The 21356-nt window shown below is 46.2% G+C and overlaps 1 protein-coding gene across 1 annotated transcript in view; it reads left to right on the top strand.

The window, feature by feature from the left end:
- The window catches only part of CCDC40 (coiled-coil domain 40 molecular ruler complex subunit), a 44806-nt gene extending 23864 nt beyond the window's left edge, over positions 1 to 20942 (top strand). The window contains exons 12-19 of the mRNA XM_069952915.1: positions 1149 to 1394; positions 3140 to 3353; positions 14355 to 14524; positions 14600 to 14691; positions 16509 to 16629; positions 17806 to 17994; positions 20322 to 20480; positions 20579 to 20942. Coding sequence (XP_069809016.1) covers positions 1149 to 1394; positions 3140 to 3353; positions 14355 to 14524; positions 14600 to 14691; positions 16509 to 16629; positions 17806 to 17994; positions 20322 to 20480; positions 20579 to 20842 — 1455 coding nt within the window. The 3' untranslated portion in view covers positions 20843 to 20942. The remainder of the gene's footprint in view (positions 1 to 1148; positions 1395 to 3139; positions 3354 to 14354; positions 14525 to 14599; positions 14692 to 16508; positions 16630 to 17805; positions 17995 to 20321; positions 20481 to 20578) is intronic.
- Positions 20943 to 21356: the final 414 nt, after the last annotated feature.

Below are 21356 nucleotides of genomic sequence, written 5' to 3'. Positions count from 1 at the left end.
TGTAAATTCTGAAGAATTTACTTTGTATAGGAAAATACAAACCTACCACAGTGTTATAGTAGGAGCCGTCTACATCCTTCCAGTCATCTAATGTTAGAGCAACAACATCACATAGCCATAGATCAAATGGTTGTAAATGTAACAGACTGGAGGAGAGCTTAGGCCTATGTAAGGAGTCTTTGGAGATCTGGAATCCCGAGCAGTTCCTCTATTTGGGAAAAGGATACCCAAGGGTCAAAGATGAATTTAATCATACATCATCTTTTTTACAAGCTGACTGAAAATGATCATGTGTTAATTTTTCTGTTGTCCAACTATGCCACAACTACTCATTTTCAATATACTTTAATAACAGCAAGAGAAATGTCCAGCTCAACGGATCTTGTGAAACATCAGGAAGGCTCTTTATTAAGCCATAGCAAAACACCTTGGGATAGCAAAATACACACAGCGGACGCATTTCTGTAATTAAACCTTACTCATAGCACCTGGTGAAATGAGTAATTAAGATTTATGCTGCGTTTACACAGAACGATCATCGTGCGTATTTGCATGATAACGATCGAATTTGAACGATAATCGTACGTGTAAACGCAATGAACGATCGAACGACGAGCGAGAAATCGTTCACTTTGATCTTTGAACACGTTCTTAAATCGTTGTTCGCAAAAAATTTGCAGATCGTTCCGTGTAAACAGTCGTTCACCTATTTTACCTATGTGCGAGATAGGCTTAAGCGATCGCAAAACAATTGCAAAAACAATTTTCCGTACGATATATCGTTCTGTCTAAGCGCTGATCGTTATAAAAGAAAAATCGTTACTTCAAAGTCGTTAATCGTAGGATCGGCGAATTATCGCTCTGTGTAAACCCTGCATTACTTACTGAAATGCGTCAGATACCATTGTCTGTGCTATTTTGCTGTTCCAACCTTTTTTACTATTGAATAATAGGGAGCCTCCCTGGACTTTCACAAAATTTGTTGTGCTGGACATTTTTCTTTATATTCAAGGACATGGCCTTTCTCCTGGTGAGTTTGAGCACGGTTGAGCTCTTTCATTTGGTGAGCTGACTGACTTAACCTTGTCCGGGGTTATGTTGTTTGTACTTTAATAACTGCATTGTCTCTGTTTACATGTGACTTCTAGGAGATCGATTATACTAAGATGGAGAATGAAACTGCTCAAGTGCAACTGGAACTTAATCACAGCTCATCGCGTATCCAAGCTCTACAAAAGACAGTGGCAGAGCTGGATAAAAAAATTGAAAACATCAATGAACTTATCTCTCGCAGCCACGGTGAAATTGCAAAGCGTACCATTGCAATCGAGAGGAAGCAAGCCAGCATTAACTTATATAGCAAGCAAATTGAGACAACACTTGCAGAAATTGGGGTATGTCAGGTTACTAAACAGCAGAAAAATAAACTCTGTCTGCAGATAAAGTTGCTCTGTGATTTATAGTGAAGTGGTGTTCCTATCTCAGAAAGTGATGGCATATATCGCTAATATATGACATCACTTTATGATTGGTGGGCATCCAAGGTCTAGCATTTCATTGTTAAAGGGGAACTATCAGCAGGTTGGACAAATCTAACTTGCTGATATGTCCCTATTGTACAGAAGACACCAAGGAGGAAGGTATGTCTCTTACCTTCTTCCTCTGCACAGTTCTGGTGCATTTAGTCATGTTCCCCACGGTCTGGTGAGATCGTCAGAAGCACTGGGGAGCTGTTGGGAGCGCTGCCTGCCTCCACAGCGCTGATCCAACCCGCTATTGGAGTGGGCCATGCTCTTAACGCCCCCCCCCCCCCCCCCCCCAGTGCTCTTAACAGTCTCATCCGATCATGGGAACCACAACTAACTGCACCGGAACGGTGCCAAGGAAGGAGGTACGAGACATACCTTACCCCTCTCCTGTGTCTCCTGTGCAATAGGGACATATCAGTAGGTTAGATTCGTCTAAACTGCTCATAGTTCCCCTTTAAAGGACATCCACTTTTGAAGGTGAAAATGTGTATCTGCACATGTGTATCTGTGTCCCTTCTTCAGATGATCTACGCTGTCCCTAAAAGATAAATCAAGGCTCCCCTTCCATCTTAGCAGCAGTTCAGTGCTAAGCTTGATCCCTTCCTTGTTGTTGCTTCTCTTTTTTTTCTTCAAAGCCCTTGCATTAGTAACCCCCCCCCCCCCCCCCACTCCCCCACAAGTCCACTGCACTTTTACTAGCACTAGAGAGGAGTAGGTGCTGATTGGCCAGGCATCTGAGAGAAAGTACTATTGGTAACCAGCCCCTGAAGTGAAGATAATAGAAAATAGCTGCCCACTAAATAACAGCAGTGAGAGTACTAAAATCACCTTGTTACCTTCATGAAACTAAAGGCCCCCATATAACTAAAGGTCCCCATATAACGTACGGCTGAATAATACAATGAATTCAGCCATCAGTTATCTCTCCCACCCATCCCCAGTTCTCCTTATACACAGCAACATTCAGCACATGCGATCGCTCCCGAGTTCTCTGTGGGGAGGGGTAAGACATCCCTGAGAAAGTTGGCAGTTCACCAACGGAATGTGTGGTGCAGGGGCAGGTGCCAAGACCACAACCATACATTCACAGTGGGTATTTGCTATACATCATTATTTTTTTGCCATGTTGCATATAAATTGCAGGGCACATTTTGCACTTATTTTTTCATGTGTTGAATGTATGGATAGGCCAATACGATTGGACCTACATTCTGGCATTAGGGAGTCACATACTGTGTGAGCTCCCTTCTGTGCTTGTTTTTATACAGCTGTGTTTCAATTTGTGAGTTCAGTACATTGCTTTATAATTTTGGTCGTTTGTGTCTGTTTGTAGGTCTCAGATTTTTTCTTGTTGTGAGAAATAAACGCACTCCCATTATGGTATACATGACAGTGTGCCTGCCTATTATTTTGCTATATACCTACCGTCCCCTTGGCGTCCCCTGGGGACAGTGGCGTGATTCAAAGCGCTGTGTTACTATGATGAATGGTAACGGTTATATTAAGTCTTCTATTCAGCCACGGCTGGCTTTAGTTTAAGTAGATAAATCCGAATGATGCTTTTAACTTGTTGTAAAACATATTACAGCTGACATGTTTTTTACATTAAGGGTAAAGAGCTGGGACCTCTGGAGATCCAAATAACTGCACTGACCAAGCAGATAGAAGAATGTAATTTGGAAATTGGCTCAGTTCAACAGTATTGGCTCCGAATGCAAACAGAGATGGTGAGGTTGACCAAGCAAAGAGAAGAGCAGGCTGCTTCTGTGGAGATGTTAAAGAAAGAACTGACTATTTTACAGCAGAGAAAAGTCCGTACAGAAAGTAAGTCAGCACGGAAGTTGCTGTGTACCATTACAGTCATGGTGGGCTGCCTGACACGATCATGCTATCCGGCAGCCTCTGCACAGCAACCGGCGATTGCTATCACCGCTTGGTCTGCCTCTAGCTTCTAGCACAGTGAGCGGTATGGGCAGACTATACAGTACACTGAGCAATGGGACCCTGCTCTGCATAGCACTGTGCAGCTGGTGATCGGGAACTGCAGGGCTTACGTAACCCTACAGTTCCCGACAGAATATACAGTACACTGAGCAACAGGACCCTGCTCTGTATAGCACTGTGCAACTGGTGATCGGGAACTGCAGGGCTTACATAACCCTACAGTTTCCGACACAAACACTGGTGGCAGTAGAGGGGGCCGTGATGCCCCTTACTGCTGACAGTCAACAGAAGTATATATGTAAATAAATAAATTTACATTTGTTTTATAAAGTTTTATTATTGGGTTGTAGTGCATGCTGGCAGGTGTTAATTTTTTTTTAAATTAAGGACCTTATTGAACGTAATCTTACTTTTTATTGATACTGTGTAAACTAATTACTAATATAGTTAATATGTAACTATGTAATCTATATGTAATCTAAGGAGTTAAACTGACAGGATTAGCGGTATCTCTGACCTCTGTGGCAGGAGCTCAAATGTATATAAAAGCTGTATCTACTGCAGTGATTTTGTGGTACACTTAGTTGCTTTTTATCTGTACTGCTTACAATGCACTAGCATCTCTCCCCTACCAAAGTCAGAGTGCACTTGAGAATATTAAAGGCCCCATGACATATATATCTCCCTGTGCAATAGTGCCAACGTTCAGCTGATGAACCTGCAAAGATTTTCTCGTCGGCTGATGGCTAACTTTTGACATGTCAAAAAATAATCTGTTTTGCTGTTATAGAGATAAAGAAATAAATAAAAATTTGCAGATTGCCATGTTTGGTGCACTGTCATGTTACTGTGCCCGTCAGTAAACCGCCCTACCCACCTGCCAGCTACTTTATCTATGTCTACTTATAAATATTTATATGCCTCCTACTTAGTGATGTTACTAAAGCTCACATTATATGCTTGATGTGCTTGCATCTTTGGCACAGAGGCTCTTTATTGCTACTGTCCAAGCACGGGTAAGCAAGATTTAGTAACATCAATTAGTGGGAGACAAATAAATATTTATGAGCTGGCATAGTCTCTTTAGCTGGAGGGGAAAGAGAATAACAAACTGATGGGCAGGGGTCTGACCACTGGGACCCCTGCAAATCCCAATAATGGGAAGTTAATTGTCCTTGGAGTGAATGGAACACAATTGTGTCCCCTTTCTTAGGATGGGTGGGGGTCCCAATCTGAAGTGGGAATACCCCCTTAAGAATATAAAAGAAATTGACAAAGAATTGTATACATGTAATATAAACCTTATGAAATATAACAAAGTAAAATCTATACAGAGCAGATGGCAAATTCACATTAAAGTGCAATATGTTGGTCATCTGACATCACAATCCAAAGGATAACTATTAGTATACTGAAATGTTGATCAAAATTCATATTTACAAACCATTTTGAAGGCCAACTCCAGTAAAAAAAAATCTTGCAAATCAACTGGTATCAGAGATTTATAATTTAAATGCCAGAGATTTGTAATCTACTTCTATTAAAAAAAATATCAAGTCTTCCAATACTTATCAGCTGCTGAATGTCCTGCATATCTATGTATATGTACAGTTAGGGCCAGAAATATTTGGACAGTGACACAATTTTCGCGAGTTGGGCTCTGCATGCCACCGCATTGGATTTGAAATGAAACCTCTACACAGGGGCGTAACTAGAAATGGCAGGGCCCCATAGCAAACTTTCACATTGCCCCCCCCCCCCCCCCCATGATTTTGGCCTGCATCTTTTTGGCCTGGGATCATAATCATCATCATTATTCCCCCCCCCCCCATCATCATCATCATCATCATAATCATCATTCCAGCGCTTGCCCCCCCATCATCATCATTCCACCCCCCGCCCCCCCCCCATCATCATCATCTTCCCCCCCTGCCCCCCCATCATCATCATCATTCCCCCCCTTGCCCCCCATCATCATCATCATTCCAACCCCCGCCCCCCCATCATCATTCCCCCCCCTGCCCCCCATCATCATCATCATTCCAACCCCCGCCCCCCCCCATCATCATCATTCCCCCTCCTGCCCCCCATCATCATCATCATTCCCCCCCTATCATCATCATTCCCCCCTGGCCCCCCCATTATCATCATCATTCCAACCCCCGCCCCCCCCATCATCATCATTCCCCCCCTGCCCCCCATCATCATCATCATTCCCCCCCTATCATCATCATTCCCCCCTGGCCCCCCCATTATCATCATCATTCCCCCCCTGCCCCCCCATCATCATCATCATCATTCCCCCCCTGCCCCCCCATCATCATCATCTTTCCCCCTCTGCCCCCCCATCATCATTCCCCCCCTGCCCCCCCATCATCATCATCATCATTCCCCCCCTGCCCCCCCATCATTATCATCATTCCCCCCCTGCCCCCCATCATCATCATCATCTTTCCCCCCCTGCCCCCCCATCATCATCATTCCCCCCACGCCCCCCCATCATCATCATCATCATTCCCCCCTTGCCCCCCCATCATCATCATCATCATTCCCCCCCTGCCCCCCCATCATCATCATCATCTTTCCCCCCTGCCCCCCCATCATCATCATTCCCCCCACGCCCCCCCATCATCATCATCATCATTCCCCCCTTGCCCCCCCATCATCATCATCATCATCATTCCCCCCCTGCCCCCCCATCATTATCATCATTCCCCCCCTGCCCCCCATCATCATCATCATTCCCCCCCTGCCCCCCATCATCATCTTTCCCCCCTTGCCCCCCCCATCATCATCATCATCTTTCCCCCCCTGCCCCCCATCATCATTATCTTTCCCCCCTTGCCCCCCCATCATCATCATCATTCCCCCCTGCCCCCTCCCATCATCATCATTCCCCCCCTGCCCCCTCCCATCATCATCTTTCCCCCCCTGCCCCCATCATCATCTTTCCCCCCTGCCCCCCATCATCATCATTCCCCCCCTGCCCCCATCATCATCATTCCCCCCCGCCCCCCCATCATCATCTTTCCCCCCCTGCCCCCCCATCATCATCATCTTTCCCCCCTTGCCCCCCCATCATCATCATCATTCCCCCCCTGCCCCCTCCCATCATCATCATTCCCCCCCTGCCCCCTCCCATCATCATCTTTCCCCCCCTGCCCCCCATCATCATCTTTCCCCCCCTGCCCCCCATCATCATCATTCCCCTCGCCCCCCCATCATCATCTTTCCCCCCCTGCCCCCCCATCATCATCATCATTCCCCCCTGCCCCCCATCATCATCATCTTTCCCCCCCCTGCCCCCCATCATCATCTTTCCCCCCCTGCCCCCCCCCATCATCATCATCTTCCCCCCCTGCCCCCCCATCATCATCATCATTCCCCCCCTTGCCCCCCATCATCATCATCATCATTCCAACCCCCGCCCCCCCATCATCATTCCCCCCCCTGCCCCCCATCATCATCATCATTCCAACCCCCGCCCCCCCCCATCATCATCATTCCCCCTCCTGCCCCCCATCATCATCATCATTCCCCCCCTATCATCATCATTCCCCCCTGGCCCCCCCCATTATCATCATCATTCCAACCCCCGCCCCCCCCCATCATCATCATTCCCCCTCCTGCCCCCCATCATCATCATCATTCCCCCCCTATCATCATCATTCCCCCCTGGCCCCCCCATTATCATCATCATTCCCCCCCTGCCCCCCCATCATCATCATCATCATTCCCCCCCTGCCCCCCCATCATCATCATCTTTCCCCCTCTGCCCCCCCATCATCATTCCCCCCCTGCCCCCCCATCATCATCATCATCATTCCCCCCCTGCCCCCCCATCATTATCATCATTCCCCCCCTGCCCCCCATCATCATCATCATCTTTCCCCCCCTGCCCCCCCATCATCATCATTCCCCCCACGCCCCCCCATCATCATCATCATCATTCCCCCCTTGCCCCCCCATCATCATCATCATCATCATTCCCCCCCTGCCCCCCCATCATCATCATCATCTTTCCCCCCTGCCCCCCCCATCATCATCATTCCCCCCACGCCCCCCCATCATCATCATCATCATTCCCCCCTTGCCCCCCCATCATCATCATCATTCCCCCCCTGCCCCCCCCATCATCATCATTCCCCCCCTGCCCCCCATCATCATCATCATTCCCCCCCTGCCCCCCATCATCATCTTTCCCCCCTTGCCCCCCCATCATCATCATCATCTTTCCCCCCCTGCCCCCCCATCATCATTATCTTTCCCCCCTTGCCCCCCCATCATCATCATCATTCCCCCCCTGCCCCCTCCCATCATCATCATTCCCCCCCTGCCCCCTCCCATCATCATCTTTCCCCCCCTGCCCCCATCATCATCTTTCCCCCCTGCCCCCCATCATCATCATTCCCCCCCTGCCCCCCATCATCATCATTCCCCCCCGCCCCCCCATCATCATCTTTCCCCCCCTGCCCCCCCATCATCATCATCTTTCCCCCCCTGCCCCCCCATCATCATCATCTTTCCCCCCTTGCCCCCCCATCATCATCATCATTCCCCCCCTGCCCCCTCCCATCATCATCATTCCCCCCCTGCCCCCTCCCATCATCATCTTTCCCCCCCTGCCCCCCCTCATCATCTTTCCCCCCCTGCCCCCCATCATCATCATTCCCCTCGCCCCCCCATCATCATCTTTCCCCCCCTGCCCCCCCATCATCATCATCATTCCCCCCTGCCCCCCCATCATCATCATCTTTCCCCCCCCTGCCCCCCATCATCATCTTTCCCCCCCTGCCCCCCCCCCATCATCATCATCATTCCCCCCCTGCCCCCCCCCCATCATCATCATCATTATCATCATTCCCCCCCCTGCCCCCCATCATCATCATTCCCCCCCCCATCATCATCATCATTCCCCCCCACACACAGTGACAGGCAGCTATTCAGCAGCTGCAGCAGCAGGGATACCTCTGGGGCCCAAGTCACTTGCTCTCCGTCAGTCCGCCTCAATAATGGCGCCTGTGACTCCGCCCCCCTCCCCCACGGTACGGCACAGCAGAGAGGACCTGCGTGCGTGCGTGCACTTACGTGGGGGAGGAGACGGCTCAGCAGTGACTTCGGAGGCGGCCCGCCGCCCCGGGGACTAAGCAACGTGAGAGGCGGCCGCGGGGACAGAGGCGGGGACAGATGCCGGGGCGGGCCCCGTACGTACGGGTAGGTGCGCACCCATCCATAGTTCAAAAACAGAGTCCAGACAGTTTCTCCCCGGGTGGCCTAACCGGGGAGAAACTGAACTCTGAGAGGACACAAGGACTAGCTGGCCGGGCCGGGCCCCTTGATGCGGCGGGCCCCGTAGCAACCGCTACCGTTGCTACGGCGGTAGTTCCGCCACTGCCTCTACAACAGAATTCAAGTGCAGATTGTAACATTTAATTTGAAGGGTTGAACAAAAATATCTGATAGAAAATGTAGGAATTGTACACATTTCTTTACAAACACTCCACATTTTAGGAGCTCAAAAGTAATTGGACAAATAAACATAACCCAAACAAAATATATTTTTTTTCAATATTTTGTTGCAAAATCCTTTGGAGGCAATCACTGCCTTAAGTCTGGAACCCATGGGCATCACCAAACGCTGGGTTTCCTCCTTCTTAATGCTTTGCCAGGCCTTTACAGCCGCAGCCTTCAGGTCTTGCTTGTTTGTGGGTCTTTCCGTCTTAAAGTGACACTGTCACCCCCTTTGTTCATTTTGACATCTCTACACAGGTGTAAAGGGTAAATTTAGTGTTTTTCATACCTTATTTCATATCATATGTCATGGTGCTTGTTCAAGTAAAAAGTGTCCTTTTATCATCTGCAGATTGTATTAAGTGGGCGTGGCCTCGCGGTACTAGCGCCACATAACCCCGCCCACAACGGCACAATTGGCCCCGCCCCCTCGCCGGCCATTGGGACAGGCTGGCCGAAAGGTCTAGACTCCACCTCCTTTACGTTGGACAACCAATGGGCGTCAAGGGGGCGGGGCCAACCGTGCCGTTGTGGGCGGGGTTATGTGGCGCTAGTGCCGCGAGGCCACGCCCACTTAATACAATCTGCAGTTGATAAAAGGACACTTTTTACTTGAACAAGCACCATGACATATGATATGAAATAAGGTATGAAAAACACTAAATTTACCCTTTACACCTGTGTAGAGATGTCAGGATGCACTAAGGGGGTGACGGTGTCACTTTAAGTCTGTATTTGAGCAAGTGAAATCCATGCTCAATTGGGTTAAGATCTGGTGATTGACTTGGCCATTGCAGAATGTTCCACTTTTTTGCACTCATGAACTCCTGGGTAGTTTTGGTTGTATGCTTGGGGTCATTGTCCATCTGTACTATGAAGCGCCGTCCGATCAACTTTGCAGCATTTGGCTGATTCTGGGCTGAAAGTATATCCCGGTACACTTCAGAATTCATCCGGCTACTCTTGTCTGCTGTTATGTCATCAATAAACACAAGTGACCCAGTGCCATTGAAAGACATGCATGCCCATGCCATCATGTTGCCTCCACCATGTTTTACAGAGGATGTGGTGTGCCTTGGATCATGTGCCGTTCTCTTTCTTCTCCAAACTTTTTTCTTCCCATCATTCTGGTACAGGTTGATCTGTGTCTCATCTGTCCATAGAATACTTTTCCAGAACTGAGCTGACTTCTTGAGGTGTTATTCGGCAAATGTAACTCTGGCCTGTCTATTTTTGGAATTGATGAATGGTTTGCATCTAGATGTGAACCCTTTGTATTTACTTTCATAGAGTCTTCTCTTTACTGTTGACTTAGAGACAGATACACCTACTTCCCTGAGAGTGTTCTGGACTTTAGTTGATGTTGTGAACGGGTTTTTCTTCACCAAAGAAAGTATGCGGCCATCATCCACCACTGTTGTCTTCCGTGGACGCCCAGGCCTTTTTGACTTCCCAAGCTCACCAGTCAATTCCTTTTTTCTCAGAATGTACCCGACTGTTGATTTTGCTACTCCAAGCATGTCTGCTATCTCTCTGATGGATTTTTTCTTTTTTTTCAGCCTCAGGATGTTCTGCTTCACCTCAATTGAGAGTTCCTTTGACCGCATGTTGTCTGGTCACAGCAACAGCTTCCAAATGCAAAACCACACACCTGGAATAAACCTCAGACCTTTTAACTACTTTATTGATTACAGGTTAACGAGGGAGACGCCTTCAGAGTTAATTGCAGCCCTTAGAGTCCATTGTCCAATTACTTTTGGTTTCTTGAAAAAGAGGATGCTATGCATTACAGAGCTATGATTCCTAAACCCTTTCTCCAATTTGGATGTGGAAACTCTTATATTGCAGCTGGGAGTGTGCACTTTCAGCCCATATTATATATATAATTGTATTTCTGAACATGTTTTTGTAAACAGCTAAAATAACAAAACTTGTGTCACTGTCCAAATATTTCTGGCCCTAACTCAGGGGTCTCAAACTCAATTTACTCGGGGGCCGCTGGAGGTAGAGTCTGGGTGAGGCTGGGCCGCATCAGGGTTTCCACAAGAAAAGCTCTTACAAAAACATTCCAATGTCATCAAATTCCTATGTTAACAGTTCCTTAACATTTAACTTTCTGAACATGAAAGGTACATCAGGTGACTCACAGGGGACGTCTTCATTGATCGGAGTTCTTCCCTTTTCATGATCTTCTCCTTCTCTCCTGGGCCATTGTGAGAACTTCTTCGAGCCACGAATCCACAGAATCTACCAGAGAAACATATTAGGCTCCTCACACTGGCACCATCCTGATCTCTCTACTAACTGCACATCTGTATTGGCCCCTTTACAGCCCCATTTAGTAGGTAGGGTGACTCTATCTGATCCACCTTATAGAATATGCCCCCCTCTGTGTAGAGATGGCCCCTTGCTCAGTCTTCCATATAGATGGCCCCCCTTATCTCCCCCCATATAGATGCCTCCTTCATGTTGCCCCCCTTATCTCTCCCCCATATAGATGCCTCCTTTATGTTGCCCCCCTTATCTCCCCCACATATAGATGCCTCCTTTAAGTTGCCCCCTTATCTCCCCCCCCTATATAGATACCTCCTTTATGTTGCCCCCTTATCTCCCTCCCATATAGATGCCTCCTTTATGTTGCCCCCCTTATCCCCTCCATATAGATGCCTCCTTTATGTTTCCCTCTTATCTCCCCCCATATAGATGCCTCCTTTATGTTGCCCCCCTTATCTCCCCCCCATATAGATGCCTCCTTTATGTTTTCCCCTTATCTCCCCCCATATAGATGCCTCCTTTATGTTTTCCCCTTATCTCCCCCCATATAGATGCCTCCTTTATGTTGCCCCCCTTATCTCCCCCCATATAGATGCCTCCTTTATGTTTTCCCCTTATCTCCCCCCATATAGATGCCTCCTTTATGTTGCCCCCCTTATCTCCCCCCATATAGATGCCTCCTTTATGTTGCCCCCCCTTATCTCCACCCCATATAGTTGCCCCTTTATGTTGCCCCCTTATCTCCCCCCATATAGATGCCTCCTTTATGTTGCCCCCCCTTATCTCAACCCCATATAGATGCCTCCTTTATGTTGCCCCCTTATCTCCCCCCATATAGATGCCTCCTTTATGTTGCCCCCTTATCTCCCCCCATATAGATGCCTCCTTTATGTTGACCCCCCTTATCTCAACCCCATATAGATGCCTCCTTTATGTTGCCCCCTTATCTCCCCCCATATAGATGCCTCCTTTATGTTGCCCCCTTATCTCCCCCCATATAGATGCCTCCTTTATGTTGCCCCCTTATCTCCCCCCATATAGATGCCTCCTTTATGTTGCCCCCTTATCTCCCCCCATATAGATGCCTCCTTTATGTTGCCCCCTTATCTCCCCCCATATAGATGCCTCCTTTATGTTGCCCCCCTTATCTCCCCCCCATATAGATGCCTCCTTTATGTTTTCCCCTTATCTCCCCCCATATAGATGCCTCCTTTATGTTGCCCCCCCTTATCTCAACCCCATATAGATGCCTCCTTTATGTTGCCCCCTTATCTCCCCCCATATAGATGCCTCCTTTATGTTGCCCCCTTATCTCCCCCCATATAGATGCCTCCTTTATGTTGCCCCCCCTTATCTCAACCCCATATAGATGCCTCCTTTATGTTGCCCCCTTATCTCCCCCCATATAGATGCCTCCTTTATGTTGCCCCCCTTATCTCCCCCCATATAGATGCCTCCTTTATGTTGCCCCCTTATCTCCCCCCATATAGATGCCTCCTTTATGTTGCCCCCTTATCTCCCCCCATATAGATGCCTCCTTTATGTTTTCCCCTTATCTCCCCCCATATAGATGCCTCCTTTATGTTGCCCCCCTTATCTCCCCCCATATAGATGCCTCCTTTATGTTTTCCCCTTATCTCCCCCCATATAGATGCCTCCTTTATGTTGCCCCCCTTATCTCCCCCCATATAGATGCCTCCTTTATGTTGCCCCCCCTTATCTCAACCCCATATAGATGCCTCCTTTATGTTGCCCCCTTATCTCCCCCCATATAGATGCCTCCTTTATGTTGCCCCCCCTTATCTCAACCCCATATAGATGCCTCCTTTATGTTGCCCCCTTATCTCCCCCCATATAGATGCCTCCTTTATGTTGCCCCCTTATCTCCCCCCATATAGATGCCTCCTTTATGTTGCCCCCTTATCTCCCCCCATATAGATGCCTCCTTTATGTTGCCCCCCTTGTATCCCCCCCATATAGATGCCTCCTTTATGTTGCCCCCTTATCTCCCCCCATATAGATGCCTCCTTTATGTTGCCCCCTTATCTCCCCCCATATAGATGCCTCCTTTATGTTGCCCCCTTATCTCCCCCCATATAGATGCCTCCTTTATGTTGCCCCCCTTGTATCCCCCCCATATAGATGCCTCCTTTATGTTGCCTCTCTTATCTCCCCCCCATATAGATGCCTCTCTTATGTTGTCCCCTTCTTAACTTTTCCCCAATATAGATGCCTCCCTTATCTTTCCCCCCAAATAGATGCCTCCCTTATAAATGCCCCCCCCCTCCCCTCCCTTTGTAGATGTTGTCCCCATATCTTGTACCCCGCAAAGTAGATAAAGAACAAAACAAAAAAACAACTCACCTAACATATCGATCCCCCGTCGCAGCTCCCTTCTTACGGACGGACCCCCGGCTGATGCTGCCTCCCTGGGGGTGTCCCCGGGATTCCCGGGCAGCACGCGCACCAGGGAGCTGTGTGCGCCAGGCTGTTACTTCCGGGTCAGCGCTCCCTGACCCGGAAGCAACAGCCGCTGCGCACGCAGCCCCCAGGGAGGCAGCATCAGCCGGGAGCCGTCCAACACAGACTCTTGTGACCGCAAGCAAAACACTGCTTGCGGTCACAAGAGTGATCGATCAATGGGCCGGGCGGCGGAGGGGGGCCGCCAGGCAGTAAAGTGGTGGGGGCCGCAAACTTGTGTCCCGCGGGCCGCAGTTGGCCCGCGGGCCGCGAGTTTGAGACCCCTGCCCTAACTGTATATGACATAAAGCAGCTGATGGGAAGACATGAGATTTTTTAATTGAACTAAATTACAAATCTGTATAACTTTCTGACACCAGTTAATTTGAAAGATTTTTTTTCCCACAAGAGTTGCCCTGTTGGTCTGTGCTGCACAAGAAAAATGTGCCAAAATCGAATAGTAAGCTTTAAAAATCTTACCAACACTTAACAAACATTATAAGGAATGGCCACTTTTGAAAAAATAACAAGCAAGGCGGAGGTCAAAGATTTTTAATTGTTTTCTTTTAAATATTCCCTTCAGTGTGTTTTTATTCTATTGCTGAATTTCTTCATCACAAACACTATTTCTTATAGATGAAATCGAGCAAGAAAAAAATGAGCAGAAGGATATTGAACATCACATGAAGGACTTGAAAAATGACATGCTGCGTCTTAATATGCTGCTTAGCAAAAAGGCAAACTTTAAGGAACAGTTACTGCAGCATAACCAACTGATGGAGAGCCAGTTTATGCGATCTCTTCGGGTAAATATCCGTACAAGTACACTGCTAGGCCCAGGTACAGGATGGAGGCCTAAACTGTTCACTTATTTATTTTAGGAGGCAGAAAAGGAGTCAATAGAAATGCAAGAGACTCTGGAAAATGTAAAGGATGAGAAAGAAAGACTTTTACATAGCTTGGTGGAAACTGAGTAAGTGTCAGTGGTGGTAATGTATACAGAATCTAGAAACACACATTTTGTTAGATATACCTAACTATATCTGTTCTCTAAAATATATAAATATAATTGTAGAGGAAAAAATTTAGGAATGACATTTTTAAAAAGTTTTTTTTCTTCACTTCAATAATCAGTTGAAGGGAACCTGACAACACAGATATGCATATATCTGTGCTGCCAGTTTCCTATTGCCGATCACACAAGCAGTGTGTACGTGCCTCTCGCCCTGCTCTGTGACCCCACTCTCTAGCTGATGCAGTATCTTCTGGCCGCTCCCCCGCCTTCTCCGGCTGTCAATCATTCTGGAGGTGGCGGGCAATGCCCAGAAGACACTGCATCGGCTGGAGAGAAGAGCGAGCAAAGGCTGTGGGGGCTGGCGGCGGCAATGTCACAGACACATCTCTGTGACACAGTCAGCCCTGGGATAAAGAAATTTTTTTTAAAAAGTCTATAGATCACAGAGCAGCGCGGAAGGTACTTACACACTGGTCTTATAATCGGAAGTGGGATACTGGCGGCACAGATATATGCATATCTGTGATGTCAGTTTCCCTTTAAGGCCACTAATTACGCGGGGCAATTATTAGCTAAAACAAGACAATATCACCCCATATCAGGCCATTCTGACAAAATCTTGGCCAACAGTCGCCTGTATAATAGAGGATGTGTGGCAGACTGCTGAAGCCAGGGAACACCTCTATTAGCCAACGCAGGTTCCGTTGCCGTGCCAGCTAATTAAGCATTTAAATGCATCTGTCAAACCTGACAGTTCCCTGTCAGGTCCCTGGTGTCTAGTGGAACGGATCTCCCCCCGCGATGTGATCCATTCTTCTGGCCTGGCCGGGTTGGGCCTCAGCGTTGCACTGACACTCATCCCCACTCGGCAATACATTGCTCTGGTCTGCAACAGGCCAGAGCAATGTATCACTGATCTCATTGATCATTGCTGTGTATATAGAAGTCCCCCAAGCGGACTTCTAGTTAAAGTAAAAAAAAAATGTTTTTATATTAATAAAAAATCCCCTCCCCTAATAAAAGTCCAAATCACCCCCCTTTTCCCATTTGATAAATATAAATAAATAAACAAACATATTTGGTATCGCCGCGTGCGCAATCGCATCTTTTTGGTCACATCAAATCCAGAAAAAATGTAATAAAAAGTGATCAAAAAGTTGCATATATGCATACAAGGTACCAGAAGAAAGTACAGATCATGGTGCAAAAAATGAAACCTCACACAGCCCCATAGACCAAAAAATGTAAGCGTTATAAGGATGGGAATAGAGCAATTTTAAACACATTTAGGTTTTAAATTTTTAAAAGCCATCAAATAATATAAAAGTTATACAAGTTACATATCGTTGTAATCATACTGATGTGAGGAACATAGATTTTTTTGACAGCACAAATGATTTTTTTTTTTCGTTTTCGCACCATATTTTATGGGAAAATAAAGTCTGTCATCGCAAAGTACAATTGATGTCGCAAAAAATAAGGGCTCATTTGGGTGAAAAAATGCAAGCGCCATAGCCTGTTAAACATAAAGTGGAAAAAGCAAAAGTGCAAAAAAGAAAATTGGCTTTGACCTTAAGGGGTTAAAAGTTTTTTTTTTTAGGACAATAACTGCATCACTTGCTGAAGGGAGCCCAAGACAGATCTTAGTTTAAAAGCAGCTATCTGACGATACAAGTGGTTTGGGGGAGCAGGATTGTGAGTCGCTTTAAGGATTTGAAATAAAACCGTTTTATGCATAATACTTCTGCTCATGTGTATTTCTTGTCTTTCCTCAGACATCAAATCATGCTTTGGGAAAAGAAAATCCAGTTGGCTAAGGAGATGCGTAATGCAGTGGACTCTGAAACTGGCCAAGGAGAGATCAGAGCTATGAAAGCAGAAATACATCGAATGCAGGTGAACAGAAAGTAGGATTTTCTATAAATGTTACTTATAACTGCTGTTTTTTACACAGCTGTAGCATAAACCTAAAGGAATTTTCCTCTTTTTTTTTTTTAACTGTGTCTAAAAGCCATATATTGAGCACCAACTTGTCAGGTCTGCAGTCACTTTCCCCTCGTTTCCTGCTCGCTGCCTGTGCTATTACACACACACACACACACACACACACAGAAAGCAGCAGGAGGGGCTGCCTAGATGATTCTTAGATCATCCGGGTGGCCTATTGAAGTCGGAGGCAGTCCTCAGGACAGGGACAGTGTCAAATCTATAAACTTGATTGATGTTTATGTATGATGGTATTGCCCCTGTTGTTCCATGGACATGTCAAAAGTTTTTTTTAATGGTGGTACACTTTAAAACTTGGATCATGACTCCAGCTGTTTGTTATACAACCTGAGATAGAGCCTGCAGTGTGGGGAGGTAGGTGCTACTTCCACTGACTTCTCCAGAGCTACTTCCGAGGCTTTATAACAGATAGGTCTGTGATACTGGTCTTGTTTTAAGGCCAAGTTCTAATGTCTAGCTGTTACACAACCTGGGATTGAGCCATAAGCATTAACATAGTCACCATGATGGCAAACCAGGCAGCTGCTACGGGGCCTGAGCCCAGGTGAAGCGTGGTGTGCCATCATGGTATGCCACTCTCAGAGCCCCCCTTCCTTTCTAATCACCTCAGCAAGTGACAACAACTCCCCTGATTGCAGCACTCTATTCTTCCCGCATTCTCTCTTAGCCTTCCTGGCACATGAGGGATCCGTCAGAACCGTGGAACGCTGCAACAGGCCAAGTGTGGGGTTCATGCACAAGGATGTCACGCAACTGACCGGACAGCTGGGGGGGGGGGCATACCGGATTCATGGGGCCCCAGCCCATACAATTTTTTGCTATGGGGCCCCATGAATTCTAGCTACCCTTCTTGTCATAATAATTCAGGAAATATCTTGTCCTTAAAGTGCCATGACGTTTGAGAAAGATCCTTTGCACTGAAAAGGTTAAACTCATACTTTTTTTTGATAGATTGCCTTTTTATGACGTCTTGTTTGCAGAAAACATGATGTGAACGGAGGGACATAGAAAGTAGCAGGAAGGCGAATACTATGAGCTCCACTAAAATTATATTTGTGTCTGTAGGTTCGATATGCACAGTTGATGAAACAGCAAGAGAAGATGATCCGTGATATGGAAGCAGTTGTTTCTAGAAGGGAAACAATCATGATGCGCGGTAAAAATCAAACTGAGAAAGACAACAAGCACCTAACTGCTAATGATTTTCATGGGAAACTACAAGAGCTACGGAGAAAAATTAAAGAAATTGTACTGGTAAGACATACGTTTTAAAAATTAGACAAAAAAAATTATTTACCTAAATAGGTTACATGACTGGCAATGTTATATCCCTGCAAAAAAGACATATGTACATTTAAAGACGTTAATAACTTCAAAATAAAAAAATTTCAGAGTACAGTATTAGTAGTAGCCTATTAGTAATAGCATGAAAGAGAGTCAATTCATATGTCTACATGTGTAAATACAGTATATACCTGCAGAACTACCGGGTGGGTCAAAAGCCTCAGAACACCTTTTTATGTCAGAAATTTAAGGGGGAAAAAATACATATTTAAATACCCCAGAAGTATTGAGTGGGATGGCCTCTCTTTTAGGCTATGTCCGCCAACTATAAAGCCGCCATATTGTATCAAGGTCCAGTTTTTCCAATAGGAAGCTGGTCATGTAGCATATCAAAGTAGACCAGAATAGTCTCAGAAATTGATTGCTGCAATCAGAATTGCAATATATTTTGACTGGATCCAACACCTTCAGCTCTGTGTTCAGCACCTTGGACAGCTCTGCTGTGTTTTAACATTCACATTGAGGCTGGGTTCACACTACGTATATTTCAGTCAGTATTGTGGTCCTCATATTGCAACCAAAACCAGGAGTGGATTAAAAACACAGAAAGGCTCTGTCCACACAATGTTGAAATTGAGTGGATGGCCGCCATTTAATGGCAAATATTTGCTGTTATTTTAAAACAACGGCTGTTGTATTGAAATAATGGCAGTTATTTACTGTTATATGGCGGCCATCCACTCAATTTCAACATTGTGTGAACAGAGCCTTTCTGTGTTTTTAATACACTCCTGGTTTTGGTTGCAATATGAGGACCACAATACTGACTGAAATATACGTAGTGTGAACCCAGCCTGAGGCTGCATTCCCACGTTTCGTAATCCTGACGGATCACGGACTTGGAATGCATGTACCGGAGTCCCCCCGCGCCCGGACAGCATCTGTAATTAGATGCTGGGAGCTGGGGGGAGACTGTATTCATAAGCGCCGCGCTGTAATGAAGCAGCCGCGCGGTGCTGTTACTACAGCGCGGCGCTTATGAATACAGTCTCCCCCACTCCCAGCATCTAATTACAGATGCTGTCCGGGCGCGGGGGGACTCCGGTACATGCATTCCACGTCCGTGATCCCTCAGGATCACGGAACGTGGGAATGCAGCCTTAGAATGCATTTAGGGGGGAGATTTAACAAGACTGGCGTATTTGTAGGCCACTTTTAAATAAACCCCTGCCCCCATGCAGTCTGGATATATTTAGAGGAGCAGATTCAGCAGAACTTGTTCCTGCTGCACAGTGGGCACAGTAATTTGAACCCACTCCATAGCAGGTGTACATTTCTGCCATGGTTTACACCTGTTTGTAGGCATAAATCATAATAAATCCGGTGTGGGAGCAGGCAGCGCCTCCTCCCCCCTGCCTTGCCTGCCCGGCAGACAGGCTGGATTTACACCACAAAGGAGGCTTTTACTGTGGCACACACCGGGGGTGTTGATGATAAATGTTAAAACCATGTCCACATTTCCCTCCCAATAGACACACAATGTTACCGGGATGTTGCTGGCTATGCAGCTTGAATTTGGAGAAAGCAGTTGTTTATATTGGTTGTGCTGAGCTGTTTATATGGTTTTTGTTTTTTTGTATGTTTGTTTTTCAACCTTTTCAGGACCACCAATATGCCTTTTTACTTCAGTCATTAGAGTCTCTCTTCTAGAAGCCTGTTTCTCCTAAGAGATACAGATGTTAACAGGGTTACAGGGTTAACATGATCCCTGACGCAACAATTGTGTCAGGGAGCTGTGTTAGGTCAATTAGAGTGTTGAGTTAAATGCGTCATTGTGATCAAGTTAACACAGGCTACATCTGTATAAGTGTATGTCGTATGTTAGTGTTTTGTTAGTGTTTGCCTTACTGAAGGGATGGAGCAGTGCAGGCCATATAAGATGACATGCTTGGTTACTGGCCTATAACTACACCACTCTAGACTATTTCATTTAGTATGTAAGAAACTTAGAAGATTCTTGGCCTTATATATATATATATATATATATATATATATATATCCCAGGCAAGTTGCAATTCACTTACTGTAGATATACCAACCACATCTGCTGGAGGTTTTTTCCCAAGAATCTGCTACTCTAAGCATTTTCTAGCAGCTAACCACAGATCGTGTCCCTTTGTTCTTGTGTTTAGTTTCTATTAAAACACTTCCCTCCAGAACCTTACTTAACCCTTTAACACCCATTTGGGAAACATGAACGTAACATGATGCTTTGGTGTTTGTATTGTATTGCATAGAACACAGATGAATGTAACAACGCCATATCTGACCTTGAAGATACTCAAAAGACCCTTAGCACAGCCATCTCAGAAAAGCAGCATTCTATCACCAGCATGAAATTAGACACCAGCAACATGGAAAATGAAATTGAGCAACTGCAAGAAAAGAAACGTCAGGTAATTTTAGTAAATAAGTGCAATGTTATGTGAGTGTGAATTAATTGTGCATTCTTGTATTAACAATGAAAATATTCTTTTGTTTTCCATCAAATTAGAATCTCTCACAAATTGTGGCCTTTCAGACTCGCGTGAAGCATCTGCAAGCCTTGAAGGAGGGCAAATACATTCCACTTTTCAGCAGCCCGCAAACATTGGAAGCAGAGCAACAAAAACAAGAAAACCGCATGCATACAGTTAGCACGATCATTCACCAGATCCTACAGGAGTATCCACAGTATCAGAGTGTTCTGCATAATATAAGTCTTGCACTGGAAGCAAAGCTTGGGACACCGGAAAGTGCTAAAGAGAGAGCGCCATAAATCCTTACATAATGTTGAAAAACTAGTTAGAAATGAGCGAACCTCGAGCATGCTCGAGTCGAACCGAACCTGAACTTTCGGCATTTGATTAGCGGTGGCTGCTGAACTTGGATAAAGCCCTAAGGCTATGTGGAAATCATGGATATAGTCATTAGCTGTGTCCATGTTTTCCAGACAACCTTAGAGCTTTATCCAAGTTCTGCAGCCCCCGCTAATCAAATACCGAATGTTCGGGTTCGGATCTACTCGAACCTGAGCCCGGTTCGCTCATCTCTAAAACTAGTAGTTAAACTTAAGAATATACTGGCCTTAAAAAAACTGTATGTTGAATAAAATAAAAGCCCCACAAATACAACAAGGACAAAATGTGAATATGTTTATCATATTACTAAGGTGTATTTATTGTGCAGTTGAAGGAGCACCCCAAATCTGCCCTATAGTGCATAATGTGTATATATGTGTATTTGGAGATAGAGCTTCCCGCTTCATCTCCACAGCTCCTAGCTGGATCTCT

Source organism: Dendropsophus ebraccatus, chromosome 14 (assembly GCF_027789765.1).
Source record: "Dendropsophus ebraccatus isolate aDenEbr1 chromosome 14, aDenEbr1.pat, whole genome shotgun sequence".
Taxonomy (NCBI): domain Eukaryota; kingdom Metazoa; phylum Chordata; class Amphibia; order Anura; family Hylidae; genus Dendropsophus; species Dendropsophus ebraccatus.
This window is presented reverse-complemented; position numbering and strand designations above follow the sequence as displayed.